General features: G+C 36.9%; 1 protein-coding gene across 4 annotated transcripts in view; it reads right to left on the bottom strand.

The window, feature by feature from the left end:
- col14a1a (collagen, type XIV, alpha 1a) overlaps window positions 1-17,895 on the bottom strand; it is a 128,029-nt gene that overhangs the window by 64,222 nt on the left and 45,912 nt on the right. For all 4 annotated transcript variants that reach the window (XM_058747747.1, XM_058747748.1, XM_058747749.1 and 1 more), the window contains exons 15-22: window positions 17,265-17,391; window positions 15,855-15,994; window positions 12,198-12,330; window positions 11,620-11,667; window positions 11,377-11,513; window positions 7,913-8,048; window positions 5,847-5,969; window positions 3,581-3,730 (exon numbers count right to left, since the gene is read on the bottom strand). In XM_058747747.1, the coding sequence (XP_058603730.1) occupies window positions 3,581-3,730; window positions 5,847-5,969; window positions 7,913-8,048; window positions 11,377-11,513; window positions 11,620-11,667; window positions 12,198-12,330; window positions 15,855-15,994; window positions 17,265-17,391 (994 nt within the window). The remainder of the gene's footprint in view (window positions 1-3,580; window positions 3,731-5,846; window positions 5,970-7,912; window positions 8,049-11,376; window positions 11,514-11,619; window positions 11,668-12,197; window positions 12,331-15,854; window positions 15,995-17,264; window positions 17,392-17,895) is intronic.

Genomic DNA, 17,895 nt, shown 5'->3' with positions numbered 1-17,895 from the left:
TGTGTGCACGTGTAAAATACTTGTATTGTAATAGTACTTGATAAATACAGAGTTCTGGCATGAAATTCTAGTTGGTGCAGTCCGATAGGTCTAACTCAGTCTGACCTAATGACATCATTATCACATGGCACAGCTGGTTTTCTCGTGTATCAGTAGCCAATGAGCTCACAGCTCAATATTCAAATAGCTGGCTTTTGTTTGCTGTAGCAGTTAGCAGCGCACTTCAGAAACCCTCCACCTTCCCCAGCTCCACCTGTATAGATCTGCATCTCAATAAATTAGAATGTCATGGAAAAGTTCATTTATTTCAGTAATTCAACTCAAATTGTGAAACTTGTGTATTAAATAAATTCAATGCACACAGACTGAAGTAGTTTGATTTTGATTTTGATGATTTTGTCTCACATTTAACAAAAACCCACCAATTCACATCTCAACAAATTAGAATACTTCATAAGAAAAAAAAATGTTAGTGAATTGTTGGCCTTCTGGGAAGTATGTTAATTTACTGTATATGTACTCAACACTTGGTAGGGGTCCTTTTGCTTTAATTACTGCCTCAATTCGGCGTGGCATGGAGGTGATCAGTTTGTGGCACTGCTGAGGTGGTATGGAAGCCCAGGTTTCTTTGACAGTGGCCTTCAGCTCATCTGCATTTTTTGGTGTCTTATTTCTCATTTTCCTCTTGGACTTCAAGCAACTTGGGCTATGAGCTTCTCCACCCTTCCTCCAGACTCTAGGACCTTGGTTTCCAAATGAAATACAAAACTTGCTCTCATCTGAAAAGAGGACTTTGGACCACTGGGCAACAGTCCAGTTCTTCTTTTTCTTTTTAGACGCCTCTGACGTTGTCTGTGGTTCAGGAGTGGCTTAACAAGAGGAATACGACAACTGTCTCTTGTTTCTCATTTTCCTCTTGACAATACCCCATAGATTCTCTATGGGGTTCAGGTCTGGTGAGTTTGCTGGCCAGTCAAGCACACCAACAGCTTGGTCATTTAACCAACTTTTGGTGCTTTTGGCAGTGTGAGCAGGTGCCAAATCCTGCTGGAAAATGAAATCAGCATCTTTAAAAAGCTGGTCAGCAGAAGGAAGCATGAAGTGCTCCAAAATTTCTTGGTAAACGGGTGCAGTGACTTTGGTTTTCAAAAAACACAATGGACCAACACCAGCAGATGACATTACACCTTAAATCATCACAGACTGAGGAAACTTAACACTGGACTTCAAGCAACTTGGGCTATGAGCTTCTCCATCCTTCCTCCAGACTCTAGGACCTTGGTTTCTAAATGAAAAACAAAACTTGCTCTCATCTGAAAAGAGGACTTTGGACCACTGGGCAACAGTCCAGTTCTTCTTCTCCTTAGCCCAGGTAAGACGCCTCTGACGTTGTCTGTGGTTCAGAAGCGGCTTAACAAGAGGAATACGACAACTGTAGCCAAATTCCTTGACACGTCTGTGTGTGCTGGCTCTTGATGCCTTGACCCCAGCCTCAGTCCATTCCTTGTGAAGTTCACCCAAATTCTTGAATCGATTTTGCTTGACAGTCCTCATAAGGCTGCGGTTCTCTCGGTTGGTTGTGCATCTTTTTCTTCCACACTTTTTCCTTCCACTCAACTTTCTGTTAACATGCTTGGATACAGCACAAACAGCCACATGTTTGTGGCTTACCCTCCTTGTGAAGGGTGTCAATGATTGTCTTCTGGACAACTGTCAGATCAGCAGTCTTCCCCATGATTGTGTAGCCTATTGAACCAAACTGAGAGACCATTTTGAAGGCTCAGGAAACCTTGCAGGTGTTTTGAGTTGATTAGCTGATTGGCATGTCACCATATTCTAATTTGTTGAGATAGTGAATTGGTGGGTTTTTGTTAAATGTGAGTCAAAATCATCACAATTAAAAGAACCAAAGACTTAAACTACTTCAGTCTGTGTGCACTGAATTTATTTAATACACAAGTTTCACAATTTGAGTTGAATTACTGAAATAAATGAACATTTCCACGACATTCTAATTTATTGAGATGCACCTGTATGTGACCCTGGACCACAAAACCAGTCATAAGGGTCCATTTTTTCGAAATTGAGATTTATACATCATCTGAAAGCTGAATAAATAAGCTTTCCATTGATGTATGGTTTGTTATGATCCAATAGGACAATATTTGGCCGAGATACAACTATTTAAAAAAAATCAAAATATTGAGAAAATCGCCTTTAAAGTTGTCCAAATGAAGTTCTTAGCAATACATATTACTAATCAAAAATTAAGTTTTGATATATTTACAGTAGGAAACTTACAAAATATCTTCATGGAACATGATCTTTATTTAATGTCCTAATGATTTTGGACAGCAGTATTTCCTACATGCTCACAGCAGCATGTTGTGGATGTATTGCACAGCAGCAGCGTAGCAGATCTATTCATATCTAGCCTATAAATACACTACATTAGCGACAAGACAAAGGGATGTAGTTGTTGTGAGAACAGCATTGACAGCAGCAATGGTTGTCCCCTCCACCATGTTTGAAGTTTATGACTCGCCCAACTCGGAAACTCTGGTATCAAAATTATTTTAGAATTTCCCAGTAGTAAATACAACTTGACAAATTGTTCATGTCCAATTTTTACAATATTTACGATAATTCCACGTGAAGGCAGCATAAAGCCTTACATAGTCAGAATATTGAGCAAAATTAGAATTGAATAGATTTTTTGAAAAGTCTGTGCACAAAATTACTTTTTAAAATTAATATAGTAAGATGAATAAAATAAAATTATATAACAAATTAAATAATATAAAAAATAAATAAATTTTACTTTTAGTTACTTCCCCTAAATACTTTTTAATTTCACTTAATCTATTTTTGCATAATTGATATAAAACCTAACACTCATACTTTAACATAAAATGCCTCAGTTGAATTGTGCAAGTAACAGGAAGATCCCTGATGACAGATATTTTATATAACATGCCTTAGCTTCCTGTTATATTCTATGATATAAGAAATGTTTTGACAGCTGCAGGTGTTGTAAGCATCACGCCTGTTTATCTGACTAGTCTGAAACAAGACAGTGGTGACTGATATTGGGCTGGTGACACCACAGTGCTCTGATGGATGGCCTCAGCACTCCCTGAGAAAACATAATCTGTTTGCTTTTTGATGAGAATCGCTAAAACAGGTATTACTTTGTGATGTACCTGGCGATATCAAATTTATATGCAAAGGACTGTCATTACTGGAGCTGTCTGTCTGATTGTTGATATATGTGTAAGCTGGCTACCTATCAAAGAGCACCTTCAGGTTTCATTAACAGACAAAAGGGACAGTTCTCGCTAGTTCGCTTACATTGCGATACTATCGCTGCTGCATATTATCAAAAACGGTATTAGCAAGGACGATCACACAGGAGGCAAATTACATCTATGAATCTGATGTGATGCTGCTGCAAAATGATGGTGGGCTGTTGGGAATAAAATACAGATCTCACGCAGGGTATGACAAGGATAGATGCATGCAGATTTGTGTGTACAGGGTAATTGTGTTTAGGTGTGTATTTGTGTGGAGGGAGACTCACATGTTTTGCCCTTGCCGGTGAGGGGTTGGCTGGAGCCGGTGGTGTAGGAGGCGATGACCTGAACGCTGTACTCCGTGTCACTCAACAGATTGAGGATCAGCAGGGTGTTCACATCATCCCTTACAAATGTCTCTAGAGCCGGACCTGACACTGCGCACAGAGCGAGACAAGAGCTGAAAACAATCGGAGCAACCTTACAGAAAAAAATGTGAAAAAATAACAGTTAACGATTTAAAGGGCTGGTATTTGACACATTTTTAGCTTTTTTTCCCCCCTGGAAGTACACTTATAATGTTAGTCAAGTTGTAATTTAGTTTTAAATCAGTTGTTTTACTATTATTATAATTAAAATTCTATATGTAAATGACCTCCATTTTGATTGTGAAAGACAGTAGCTTAGTTTATGTTTTGTGATTATTTCATCTAAAAAAAAAAATGTCAGCATTTAGTCATTCTCATGTTGTTCCTGCATGACTTACTTTCTTCTGTGAAACACAAAATTTTCCGTGAATGAATGGGATCTGAAGATTTTAAGCTTCAAAAACTATAAAATGGTCTACAAGATACACTACCATTTAAAGGCTTAAGGCTGGTAAGATTTTTATGAAAGAAGTGTCTTATGTTCACCAAAACTGTATTTATTTGATAAAAAAAAAAAAGTAATATTGTGAAATATTTTTAAAATTTAAAATAACAGTTTTCTATTTTAATATACATTTTAAATGTCATTTCTTCCTGTGATGGTAAAGCTGAATTTTCAGCATTGTTTCTTCAGAGTCACATAATCCTTTAGAAATCACTCTAATAGGCTGATTTGGTGCTTAAAAACATTTATTTTTAAAATATAATTATCAATGTTGAAAACAGTTGTGCTTCTTAATTTTTTTTTTTTTTTTGTGGAAACCATGATTTATTTTTTCAAGGATTCTTCTAGGATGAATCTTACTGACCCCATATGTTGTACATGCACTACATTTCAAGTTTTCTGAAGGGAAAATGTCCAGTGTCTGTACATTTTCGTCTGTTCCTTACTCAATTTACATTGTTATTCATTGGAAATCTTCCCTTCAAATGAATCAATTAGACAGGTTTGTAAACTGGATTGACTGAGTGATTGAAAAGATCTGACTATGAAACAAATGATTTGTTTCAGTGAACTATTCCTTTAGTTCTAAACCACCTGTTTTTGCAGCTCAGTAAATGTTCTGGATGGACTGGAATGGGAGTTTGGACTGTGAATGTCTAAGTATGCCTATTGTATTTAGGCTCCAAAAATCTCAGTACTGTTTTCTGGCCCTCACAAACTAAACGTCTATGATGCCTCTCTACATCAACATCACAGTCTAAACTAAAAAAAGACACAGGAAAAGAATGGGTGGATTTCACAGACACTTACAATCACAGCATTAGACTATAACCATCACAAAGCCTGGGAAAACTAGATGTGAAACGAAATGAGAAAAAGTGAACCCTCCCTTTCAACAACACACACAGACACAGAGAAATTGAGCTCTGGACAGTAGAAATGACCAGTGGTGGGATGAATTATTAGCAGCTGTTGGGAGCCGTTTGGAAGGGCATTAAATGTAGGTGGGGAAGTCATTTCTCTCCACCGCAGATGGGAGTTTAAGATCATATAATGGAATAAAGGAATTTATTGGGCTGGACTTCAGTGGAAAACAGAGGAGCGTGATATTTTTCCCTCTGGTGTGCTGCAGCCACATTAGAGCTTCTGTTTACAGTCGAATCTGAGACTGCAGATGGAAGAACAGTCATAAACAGAGCAGCAGACGTGGAGACAGTATCTCCACCTACAGTTAATGCCCTTTCCAACAAGCTGCTAATAATTCATCCTACCCATCTATATACGTCTCCAGAGTCTCAAGACTTTTTTGCTAACGTTATTTGCATACTTCATGTACGTCTGGAATATAATGCTAAATTATGCAGCATCTTTACATGGGATTATACAGACATCCATAGAAGACATGAGCAGACAGACTGTGGAGGGTTAAGATATGTGTGTGTGTGAGTGTACTTGTATTCCCTATGTTATGGGGACATATCCCCATATTAATACCAGTAAATTTTGACCTTGTGGAGACATTTTTTGGTACCCATGAGGAAACAAGCTTACAAATCATACAGAATAGGTTTAGGGTAACGGCATAGTAAATACAGTTTGTACAGTATAAAAACCATTACGCAAACTTCATTATGAATGCTCGTTCTGTGTGTGTGTGTGTGTGTGTGTGTGTGTACATACCAGAGATGGGCTGATAGATGACTCTGTAACCCAAAGTGGGGAACTGAGGGCCTTCCCAACTTATGCGGAAGCGATTATACCATTCATCAGACACTCTGAGATTACTGGGTCCAGAAAGTGGCACTAACCAATCAGAAGAGGGATTATGATTAGTATTTGCAATGTGGTCAAGTAATATCAATTACTGGTCAATTAAACTTTATAAACATGCTATATCATTAAAATGTTCAGGTATAAAAAAGAATAAATAAACAAATGGATTACTAATAAATAATTACTAAATTATTCAATTTTTACCCAAGATTCAAAAGTTTGGAGTCAGTAAAGTTTCCTATATGCTCTCTAAGGCTGCATTTATTTGATAAAAGATACCGTAAAAACAATAATATTGTGAAATATTCTTACAATTTAAAATAATGTGTATTATTATAATATATTTAAAAATTATATAAATCATTAATTAAATATTATGTCACATGATTTTTCAGAATTAAGTTAGTGACGTATTGTCAAGTATGGTGACCCATTATAATTCATTCTAATGTCATGCTTTGGTGCTCAAGAAACATTTTTTGTAATCATTATCAATGTTGAAAACAGTTATAATATTTTTGTGTGTGATACTTTTTTCAGGATTCTTTGAAGTCCAAAAGAATAGCAATTATTTGAAATGTATGTTTTTTTAACAATGTAAAAGTCTTTACTGTCACTTTTGGTCAATTTACTGTATCTTTGCTGAATAAATGCGTTAATTTCTTTGATCTTCTTACTAACCTCAAACTTTCGTATTGTAAATAAATCAGTCAATACTTTGATGAATAAATTTAAGTTGTTTTCTCTCTCTCTCTCTCTCTCTCTCTCTCTACAGGCCGTAGTTCTACCCTGAATTCCCAGCATTCTCTTATAAAAGTCTCTGTTTTCACATAATTACCACTCCTCCGCAGAGAATATCACCCCACTCATAATTAATTCAACCTCAACCTCAATCAGAAACAAGGGCAAAGGCTTTCCAAGACAACTAGCAGACACCTGATCTCAAGTTCAGTGTGAGGTGACATTAGCATCTCTAATCAAACACTGGGCTGTAATTTGAAGGTGATCACTGGGACAAAGTTGTAGATAATCAATCCCATCAGAGGAAAGCAGGTGGGTTTGATCAGTTCATTAGAGTAGGAACACCAGGGCTGGAATGCATAAGATTTATCATGCTTATTTATAGATAGAATCAATATTATTTAACCTGCTAAAGAATGTTTCATTGACTGACCATTCAGCTTCAAAATGCACTGATTATAAACTGCATCTCAGTGCTGTGATGTAAAAGGATCTATTTTCAGCTCATAACCACTATATCTGGTACATAAAACAATCAGGTATGCCAATCATATCATCAAGTCAAACAGAAACTTAGTAAGAGCTGAACAATAATAATATGCAGATTTAGAATTGAGAGTCAAAAGATGTCCCATAGGAAGAAAACTATTTAACTTGGGGGTTACATTCTGCTTCACTGAGCTTAAAAAAAGGGAAAAAAGCAGGTATGTTTTTTCACACACGATTAGTTAGATAAGAAGTGAATCTGCCTCAGGTTCATCACTGCTTTAAGGTCAAATTAATTAACTCATTGAAATCACTAACTAACATGGAACTAAATGAGATCACGCTCCTGTTAATACAATGCATGGCATAGTGTTGCATTTTTACTTGATTTATTAAAACAGGATTAAAAATTCATTTATTCCAACTTGGGAATTGAACCCAGGTCGTTCTGCATAACTAGACGCTAAATATTTCTAATGCTGCATAAGAACATGCTAAACATTTAGTAAGTGTGAGTTGTTGACGTTTTTAATATTTCAAATTAGCTGAGCATGGCTGTGTGTTAATGAAGTGTTAATTATATGATTTCCAAAATGAAGCAAAGGGAGCCAGGACACAACTCAAATCCATAACTATATAATTATGCGGTAGTATGTAATTAGCATAACTGCATCTGTTTTGAAAGAAGTACACATAATGTATTTCATTTATTAGAACTCCAGCAGTATTTGTTCATTCATACTCACGTGTTTTGCCGGTAGAGGCCTTAGACAGAGCTGTGGACTCTCCATCTGCATAAATAGGGGTCACTGTGATCTTGTACCTTGTGTGTGAGAGGAGAGGTTGCAGGATCACGCTTCTTCTGTTTCCCGAGACTAACACCTGGAGAAGAGCAGAATATTCAATACCAGACAAAGCACGGTGTGGGTGTGGGTGCGTTTTGCTTTCTCTGTGAGGACCAAATGTCCTTGAGGTCTCTATGTGGAAACCACCTTCACAATGGAAGTAAATAATTTACAACCATAATGCAGAAATGGTGAATGACTAGTATTAGGGTAAGTACATAATCATTTTATTTAGCTGCATTTAATAACAATAGAAGTTAATGGGATGACCCATCATCATACAGTATAAAAACATGTGTGTACCCAGAACGTTTTGTCTTTTCATTGGACAGTTCAATAAGTAAGTGGTATAATTCAACAAAAAATCATAAGAATTTTACTTTGAATTTGTATGTCCAACATACAATGTTCAAAAGTTTGGGGTCAGTCTTTTTTTTTTTTTTTTTAAGAAATGTATGTTTTTGTTCAGCAAGGATGCACTAAACTGATCGAAAACAACATTAAAAACTTTTACAGTCTTACAAAAGATTTATATTTCAAATTGGCTTGTTTCCATAAAAAATATTAAGTGGCACAACTGTTTTCAACATTGATAATAAAGAAATGTTTCTTGAGGACCAAATCGACATTTTAGATTAATTTCTGAAGGATCATGTGACACTGAAAACTGGAGTAATGATTCTGAAGATTTAGCTTTGCGGTCACAGAAATAAATTGCATTTTAAAATAATTAAAATAAAACATTTTTTTTATTGTTTAAAATATTGGTTTACTGTATTTTTGATCAAACAACTGCAGCCTTGTTGTAAGCATAAGAGACTTATTTCAAAAGCATAAAAATCATCTGACCCCAAACTTTTTAACTGTAGTATAAATATCAATTATAAATATGTGCATAAACATCTAAATCAGAAAAATAGTACATTTGCCCCCTTATTTGGCAGAAATAATTTCTTGTAGGTGTTTCTTATAACTGTCCATCAGGCACTTTTTATTATAATGTGGAATTCATGGTAAGTTTTATGGCATTATTTGCAACTCCAAAACTGCAAAATACCCTCAAACCACAACACTCCCAGTACTGTGCTTGTGAGTATGAGTTTCTCATTCTCAAATGCTCAAATCTGTCCTTTGACTCATTTGTCAAGAAATCGTCTTTGCTGACCTGCCATATAGACTATATTTGTACAGCCCTTTTTAATGGTTGATTTTCTGAAGCATATTGAAGCATTTACCGAAGCATTATTGTAAATACAGTGGAATGATGGATTGTAAAGTTAGGAAATGGCTTTAAATCAATTTTTCAGACTCATAAACCACAACATCTTTCCTTCTGAGGGGCTCAGGCGGCTCTGGTGCACATTGTTGTAATATTAAACACTTGACGTACAGTAGCGATAAATGTAAGGTTGAACTTTCTCCACAAAAGCATTATTATAAAGGATTACAAATGGGGTACACTTACATTGTACGAGGAGTGCAATAACTGTTAGAGTAAGGAGTGATTGTCAAGGATAAAGAAAATGCCAAACAGTATAGCGAAACAATTCCAAATATTTGAGTGTTTGATCAGCTCTCATAAAAGCTATTCTGATTATAAGCCAAAAGACTAGAAATCTGTGTACTGAACTTTAGGGAGCTGGATGAAAATCAAGAAAGCCAGCACTCAGCTCTGTAGCCAGCATCCAATCACTGCAGTCATTCACCACAGACACACCATTAATCACACACACACACAATCATGGCAGTCCATTGCTTGTTGATAATGAAACGTTGGGTTGCATTATGTGGAGTGGCTTCCTCTGTGTGAGAGTACTATCAACGAACAGACTACAAATAAGACAAATGGAAATAAGTCATTTTATGAATGTTACCCATGCAAAGATTAAGAGGTTATTGGAAAATTAAAGGTTCCAAATTGCCAACAGTTTAAGTGTATGTGTTTAATATTTTACATTAAATTTTGAATATTACATTATTGGATGTTTGTATATTAAAAGTAATGATTTCTATATTTTTTTGCCCCAGCACAGGCATTAAATAAATGTATAACTCTGGAATCAAATCATTAGTTACCACAGCAGACGGCACAATATGTTCAGAGTTTATGCTGTGACTTTTTTTTTTTGTATCTATAAGTGCTCTCAGTGCACCTTTTTCCCTTATTAATACAGTCTTACACTATATTAATACACTACTATTCAAAAGTTTTATTGTTTTGGAAGGAAGTCTCTTTTATTCACCAAGGCTGAATTTATTTACATAAAAAACAATAATATTGTGAAATATTACAATTAAAAGTAATTATTTTATTCTATTCTTTTCAATTTGAATACTTTGACCAATTTCATCTTTACTTATTAAAAATATTAACTTCTGTTAAATTTTAGCTTCAGTCAGGTGTGGTAGTCCATGGTCAAGAAGGTACTGTTTGACCACCTGCTGTTTTAGACCCTCCTGTTTTTGCTGTGCAGCCTCCTGCAGAACGACTCTCATTAGCGGAGCTGTCCACCAATCCGTGGTGCTGAAACCTGAATGCAGGAGATCGTCTCTCTTTTTAAACTTTGCTGGAATTTTCCCTCACATGAGGCGTGCTCTCCCTTACTATCCCTCTCAGACGTTCTCTCTCTACTTCTCACATTTTGCTCAGTGACCTAAATGGCACTTGAAAAGATAATGGAATTTCCTTTTTCCCAGTCCCATCTCTTTTATCCATCTCCTTTATAGCTTGACCCCCGATGATTCTCCAGGAGAATTACACCCCAGGAGAGGTCGATATTCTGTACAGTTAGGGGCAACGAGTCACCAGAGTTTGAATTAAACTTTACACCAAGAAAGATCTTAAACATGCCAGAACAAGGTTGCAGCAAAGTCAGCCAAATGCCACAAAAACAGTGGATTCCCACATCAGAAGAACAGCCATGTTTTAATTCACTCCTGCAATTCCTCACCGTATGATTATGCACCACAGGAATCACTGCAGGATGTGACAAAAGGACTTCCAGTGCATGCATTTAAAAAGGTCACTTTGAGCAAGACATGTCCTTGCAATAGATAACACAAGCAGCAGAGCTGCATCATTCAACTCCACTTACCCGGAGGAATATGATAAGCCTGCAATATAATAGCACAGAGGTAATAAATTTTTCCGTTATATTTTTATAGCACAAGAGCAATATAGGTAGCTTTATGAAATAACAGCTTTGCTGGGACACAAATAAGACAAGTGTATGTTGCCCTCTTTATGTACTCGGATTTGGAGAGGAGAGTGCAGCTAAACTGTTCAAGATGATGATGACAAAATGTGAGCAAGCTCTTGTGTCATTAGTTATGGATGTCTGTGTGCTGTGGTTATGTTTACTCACTGTCTCTTCTGTGCGGTCTGCACTGACATATGTCACTTTGTACTGCTCCACGTCTGAGTCCAGCACCTCCCAGTTCACTTGCATACTGAAGGGCGTCTCCTCATCCACCCACAGGTTACTCACTCCCAGATGAACAACTAGATGATACAGATCAACTTAGACACAATACATTCTGTACTGATCTACCCATCTATCCATCTATCCAATGTTCAAATAACAGTAGGATAAAGTCATATTTCTTACATGCTGTAGTGGAGGGAAAAGTGGTGGGAACTTCTGTGGTCCAGCCCACTGAAATCATAAAAACAAAACAAAACAAAACAAAAAATCAAAGCAAAGCAAAAAGGAAGACAAAGCAAAGCACAAAAACAACAAAGCAAAGCAAAATAAATAAATAAAGCAAATCAAAAAGCAAAGCAAAAAACAATAAAGAACAACAAAAAACAAATTGATAACAAATGACAAAAAAGCAAAGCAAAGCAAAAAAAGAAGACAACGCAAAACAGAACAAAACAACAGCAAAGCACAAAAACAGCAAAGCAAAAAACAAAACAAAGCAAAACAAAAAAGCAAAGCAAAGCAAAAAAGCAAAACAAACCCAAAGCAAAGCACAAAAAACAACAAAGCAAAGCAAAATAAAAATAACAAAGAACAACAAAATCAATAACAAATGACAAAAAACAAAGCAAAAAGAAACAAGAAAAGCAATTTAAAAAAACAAAGCAAAGCAAAGCAAAACAAAAAATAAATTAGAGAGTTTGAAATAAAGTGAATTATCTGGTTGTTGTTAAACATTTAAATAACATTATTTAATGTCTTACATGTATTCTCAAGCACAACCACAGGGCTGCTCTCCGTTTCGTCTTTATAGATGGCTGACAGTGACACCTTATACTCTGTAAAAGGACTCAGGTCTGGAATCACAAATGAGTCCTCAGCTGCATTTAGCATAATCTATACAACACACAAACACAAAATCACCCAGTTAAAGTATAAACTAGAACTACTGTGTCCTCCACTAATATTGGCACCCTTGGTAAATATGAGCAAAGGTGGCTGTGAAAATAAATCTGCATTGTTTATCCTTTTTAGCTTTCATTCAAAAAATTCACAAAATTTCAACCTATCATTGAAGTAAAACAATTGAAAGTGGGGGGGAAATCTCATTGTGAAATAAATGCTTTCTCTAGTTCATGTTGGCCACAATTATTGGCCCCCAATTATTGCAACGTCCTTTTCCCAAGATAACAGCTCTGAGTTTTCTCCTATAATGCCTGAAGAGTTTGGAGAACACCTGACAGAAGATCAGAGACCATTTTCTTAATCCAGAATCTCTCCAGATCCTTCAGATTCACAGCTCCATGTTAGTAGTACTTCTCTTCAGTTCACCCCACTCATTTTCTATAGGGTTCAGGTCAGAGGACAGGGACAGCCATGGTAAAAGATTCATTTTGTGCTCAGTGACCAATTTTTGTGTTTATTTTGATGTTTGTTTTGGACTGTTGTCCTGGTGGAAGATCCAAACACGGCCCATCATAAGATTTCTAAAAGAGGCAGTCAGGTTTTGATTTTTTATCTGTTTATTTATTACTATTTTATATTTGATAGAATCTATGATGCCATGCATCTGAACAAGATGTTCAGGACCTCCAGCAGAAAAACAGGCCCACAACATTAAAGATCCAGCAGTATATTTAACCGTGGGCATGGGGTACTTTTTAATCCCTGTTTGTACTAAACTCATTTGGTGGGTTTGCTGCCAAAAAGCTATTTTTTCAGTTTCATCTGACCATAGAAGCCAGTGCCATTTGAAGTTCCAGTCGTGTCTGACAATTGAATATGCTGGAGTTTGTTTTTGGATGAATGAGGAGAATTTTCCTTGAAACCGTCCCGAACAACATGTGGTGATGTAGGGGCTGTTTGATATATGTATTTTTTTAGGTTTCTGACCCCAAGACTCAACTAATCTCTACAATTCTCCAACTGTGATCCTTGGAGAGTCTTTGGCCACTCAAACTCTCCTCCTCACCGTGCATTAGGACGATATAGACACGCGTCTTCTTCCAGGCAGATTTGTAACATCTTTAGTTGATAGGAACCTCTTAATAATTCCTCTGATGGTGGAAATGGGGATTGTCAATGCTTTAGCTCTTTTCTTACAGCCGCTTTCTATTTTGTGAAACTCAACAATCTTGTTCTGCACATCAGAACTATATTCTTAAGTTTTACTCCTTGTGATGGATGATTAAGGGAATTTGGCCTTTGTGTTTCTCATATTTATAATCCTGTGGAATAGGAAGTCATGGCTGGACAGTTTCATGCTCCTAGTCACCCTTGTGTGCTAAAAAAATTAAATATGAATAGGAATATACTTCAGAGATATTTTCCTCATAAGAATTTCTAGGGGTGCCAATAATTGTGGCCAACATTCACTGGAGAAAAACATTTATTTCATCATGAGATTTTTCTCCCCACTTTCAATTGTTTTATTTCAATGACAGGTTAAAATTTTGTGAATTTGTTGAGTGAGAGATCAAAAGCATAAACAATGCAGATTTATTTTCACAGCCGCCAATTTGCTCATATTTATCAAGGGTGCCAATATTAGTGGAGGGCACTGTATAACAACATTTCAACAGTGCTGAGAGTAGCCTGGTTACACCTCCTGTTTGGTAATCATCAACATGTGGCATAAGAGTTCATTAAAATCAGATATTTTGGAATGCATGGGGCAACACTGCTTTTTTAAATACCCAATATACTGTAGATTATGTTACAGACCAGACAAACCACACTTGACAGCAAAGAAGGTACTTTACGGTCAATTGTAAAGATTTATCACCAAGTGTTGGAGGGTGATGATGAAGAAAATGGACAGTCCAATTCTAAAGCAAGGCCACATCTATTTCAGCCCAGACTCAAGAGTGACGGTTCTGATGATAAGGGGCCCACCACAGTCATCATCAAGAGGATGCTGAGATGTAGACTGACAAATTATTTTCTTATGATTCTGTATGTCATAAACTACAGTCTGCTTATGGTTGTACCATTAGATCAATGACAGATGGCATTTATAAATGCAGAAGATTGGATTTTTACTCAAATTTGTGTGCGTCATTGTGCAGAACATAAGTCAACAGTATTTTCTGTCCATTTTCCAGCAAAAGTCATAGTAGCTGCAACAGTATGCAGACAAAACATTGTGTGTATAAATGTTGGTGGCTGCTCAGCGAAGCACCTACGCCATGCCAACAACAAGAACATGCATTAAAAAGCAAGCCTGCTATCAGGAGAGCTTTGGATCTCAGTCAGCTCTGGGCCGTCCCAGCAAACCCCTGTGTTTCTGGGCTGACTCCTCTGCTTTGGGACCCGAAGCTTCAGCCACATTCCAGTCTGCCTCACAGCATTTTATTATTTTCTGCTCTGGTGGCTCTTGGTAAACATATCGACCTGCGGTGCTATCTATAAAAAACAGCTGCACTGACTCCTGGCCAGTAATAAAAACTTTCTCCGTCACACACTCACACACGCTTGTGTCTGTGGTCACGCGTGGCAGGTATAGCGGTGACGGGACGAGTTCAGTATGCTGCGGGTTGTTTTGGTGTTTGTGAGTGCCGGTGACTGGTCATTTCTAATAGTGAATTACAGTTGGCCCCAGGCTCCGGGTTAGGAGAAAGTATTGATTGACTCATAAATCATTTTCAAGGACCTCATAAAATTCATATTTCACTTTCTCTTTTTCAACATATATAGTTTGTTGGAACAAACATCTAGCAATGGATGTTTAAAACAGCAAGTAAGTCACATTGGAGAAACACTGTAGAAAAGTCAAAGAGAAAGCATAGAATTCAAGTTCAGGGTTTGGCTGGTTAGCATGTGCCCCTGCTGGAAGATGGCATGACTCCACCATTCTACTGCCAAAAAACATCTGTCTCCACTGACAGACAAAGTGCTTTTGCAAGCCACATCAAAAAATATTTTATTATATTATAGTAATATTTTGCCAGTGTCCAACTGATTTATTCATGTATTTAATTTTTAAGAGTTCTTATAAGCGTGAAACAGACTTATTATCAGGGGTGCACATACGTGGTACGCAGGTGCGCATGCACGACCAAAATAAAAAATGCGCTGTTTAAATAAGTTCAAACCGCTCATTTGCATACCAACATGGTTGACAGCTATTAATGCACAATTACCATTTTAGATTGACAAACTGTAATACTGTATAAGATTTCTGCTCTTCACTGACACTCTTCAGTTGGAAAATGATGAAAATTCATATTTAAATTTTTTTTATTTTTAGGTTTACTATAAAATAATTGTATTATTTAACAATCTCTTTTTATTTTAAAATATAATAGTATTATCACACTTTATTTTTTTGTTTTATTTTACAAAAAACTAAATAAATAAAGTACAATAATATCATCATATTTTTTATATAGTTATATTAAATGTACTTGTAATTGACTGACCTCCATCTCTTCTCCTCCTTCAGCGGGTGACCAGGCCATCTTATAGACCAGCACATCTCTAGCAGGATGTGACCAGCTGACCCGGAAACTCTCTGAGGTCACCTCTGATGTCATCAGGCTGACTGGGGCTGGCACAAGCTCTGAATGAGATCAAATCAAACACGGTCAAGCAATCTAAGATCCTTTGCTAAACTACAATTAGTTTTTTCACAAAAATGGACAATTATGTTTGCTTGTTTGTAAAATTATGTAAAATTGTTTACATACAAACTAAAACAGTAGTTAACTGCAAATAATAATAATAATAATAATTTCAGGATTTTGTCTTGTGTTCCAGTAAAATATGTAAACATCCTTGCAACAAGATAGATACACGTGAAAATTTGGGTTCCGTTTCAGTCGGTCAATCCGAGTCACGTCAGTGACTGATGAATTGGGTTCTCGCCAGAGAGACCAAGCCACTTCAACTGTAACTAAACGAGCCAATGGACATTGGCATGCACTATTTCACATCTGGCTGCCACACCCCGCAGCGCGGGTATAAGAGGCAACAGGTGCACTGCATTAATTCATGTTTTCGGTGAGGAGCCGAGCCGGTAACCCGGCAGCTCAGCTGTGGTACAGCGACTGTGGCGACGGGACGTGATGTGACGTCTCCAATCCCTCCTTCAGGGAACGAGGGTTACATACATAACTGAGACGTTCTCCTTTTGTGTTCCACAGATGAGAGTCATAAGGCTTTGACATGACATGAAGTCGAGTAAATTATGACATAATTTTCATTTTTGGGTGAACTAATCTTTTAATTTTCATTCGGTGAATGAATTCCTGAACATTCTCATTTCCACAGAGCGACCGGCATTTACCGTAACAATCACTTTCAAATTCAAACGTATTCCCTAGAAATTTCTGCATGTAACCTGATTACTACAACGACAATGTCAGGACACCCACAGAAGAATGAAACTCGGGAAACGAAGGCCCAGATCTATTATAGATTCCAGCCGCCAATCAATGATTACTGAAGGTATCAGCCTGCCTAGAAAGTGATGCTTTTTCCAGGACAAAGAAAGCATCCAATCCCGCTTTCCAGCTGGAGTAAATTGCAGACTCTGTGTGCGGCGAATATTGTAAATTCTGTTGGAGGAGGAAAATACGACAAAATATGCACATACATGTACATGTTAAATCAGCACTGCTGCAAGTAGATGAGATTTGTTTTTGCAGTGCGCATGATAATGAATACCAATGGGCCCTGTCTCTTTTGAGCTTGGAAAAATAATTTGGATAAATCCACACCTAATGCCCAGCATATGCTGGCATCCTTAACACAGCCAAAAAACTGAATTACTGAATTCACCCATTTAAACATTTTTAAGCAGTTCATTGGCAGGGATCAAACAGTCTTACTTGTATTGAATCCGCCACTAAGCGCCTCTGATTGGCCGGCATTGTAGAGAGCAAAAACTGCAACGGTGTACTCTGTTAAGGGTGACAGGTTCTTCAGGTACACATTGGTGACTGGACCCAAATCCACCTGGACAGAAAAAAAATAATAATAATGACACAGAAAATATAGACCCTTGTAGTTATTTATACTTAAATTATTATTTTACTAATATTCAGTCATTTGAATAATCTTATATTAGGGATGTAACGATATCAATATCGCGATAGCAAAACTGTCTCTATATTATCTATATTATCACATGACGATATGAAACGATAGGTCTTCCAGGCAAATAGTGTAGTTTTTAAAATATATTTAAATTTCTTATTCTAAAATAAAAGGTCTTAAAGTTGTGTTTTGGGCCGTTATGCTTTGGCACAGTATCTGTCAAACAAACTAAAACCGAAAGCACAATATAGCTTAATCCCTTCAAGTCTGTTTGTGCTGCGCATTTCAAAGCGAAGCCAGCACTTTGCTCAGGCTATCACAGAGATTGAAACTCGAGTCTGCGACTTGGACTCGAGTCGCACTTAAGTCGCATAAATAAAGACTTGGGACTTGACTTCGACTCGCGAACAGCTGACTCGAGAC

Source organism: Onychostoma macrolepis, chromosome 16 (genome assembly GCF_012432095.1).
Source record: "Onychostoma macrolepis isolate SWU-2019 chromosome 16, ASM1243209v1, whole genome shotgun sequence".
NCBI lineage: Eukaryota > Metazoa > Chordata > Actinopteri > Cypriniformes > Cyprinidae > Onychostoma > Onychostoma macrolepis.
The sequence above is the reverse complement of the archived record's forward strand: the minus strand, read 5'-3'. Positions and strand labels throughout refer to the sequence as shown.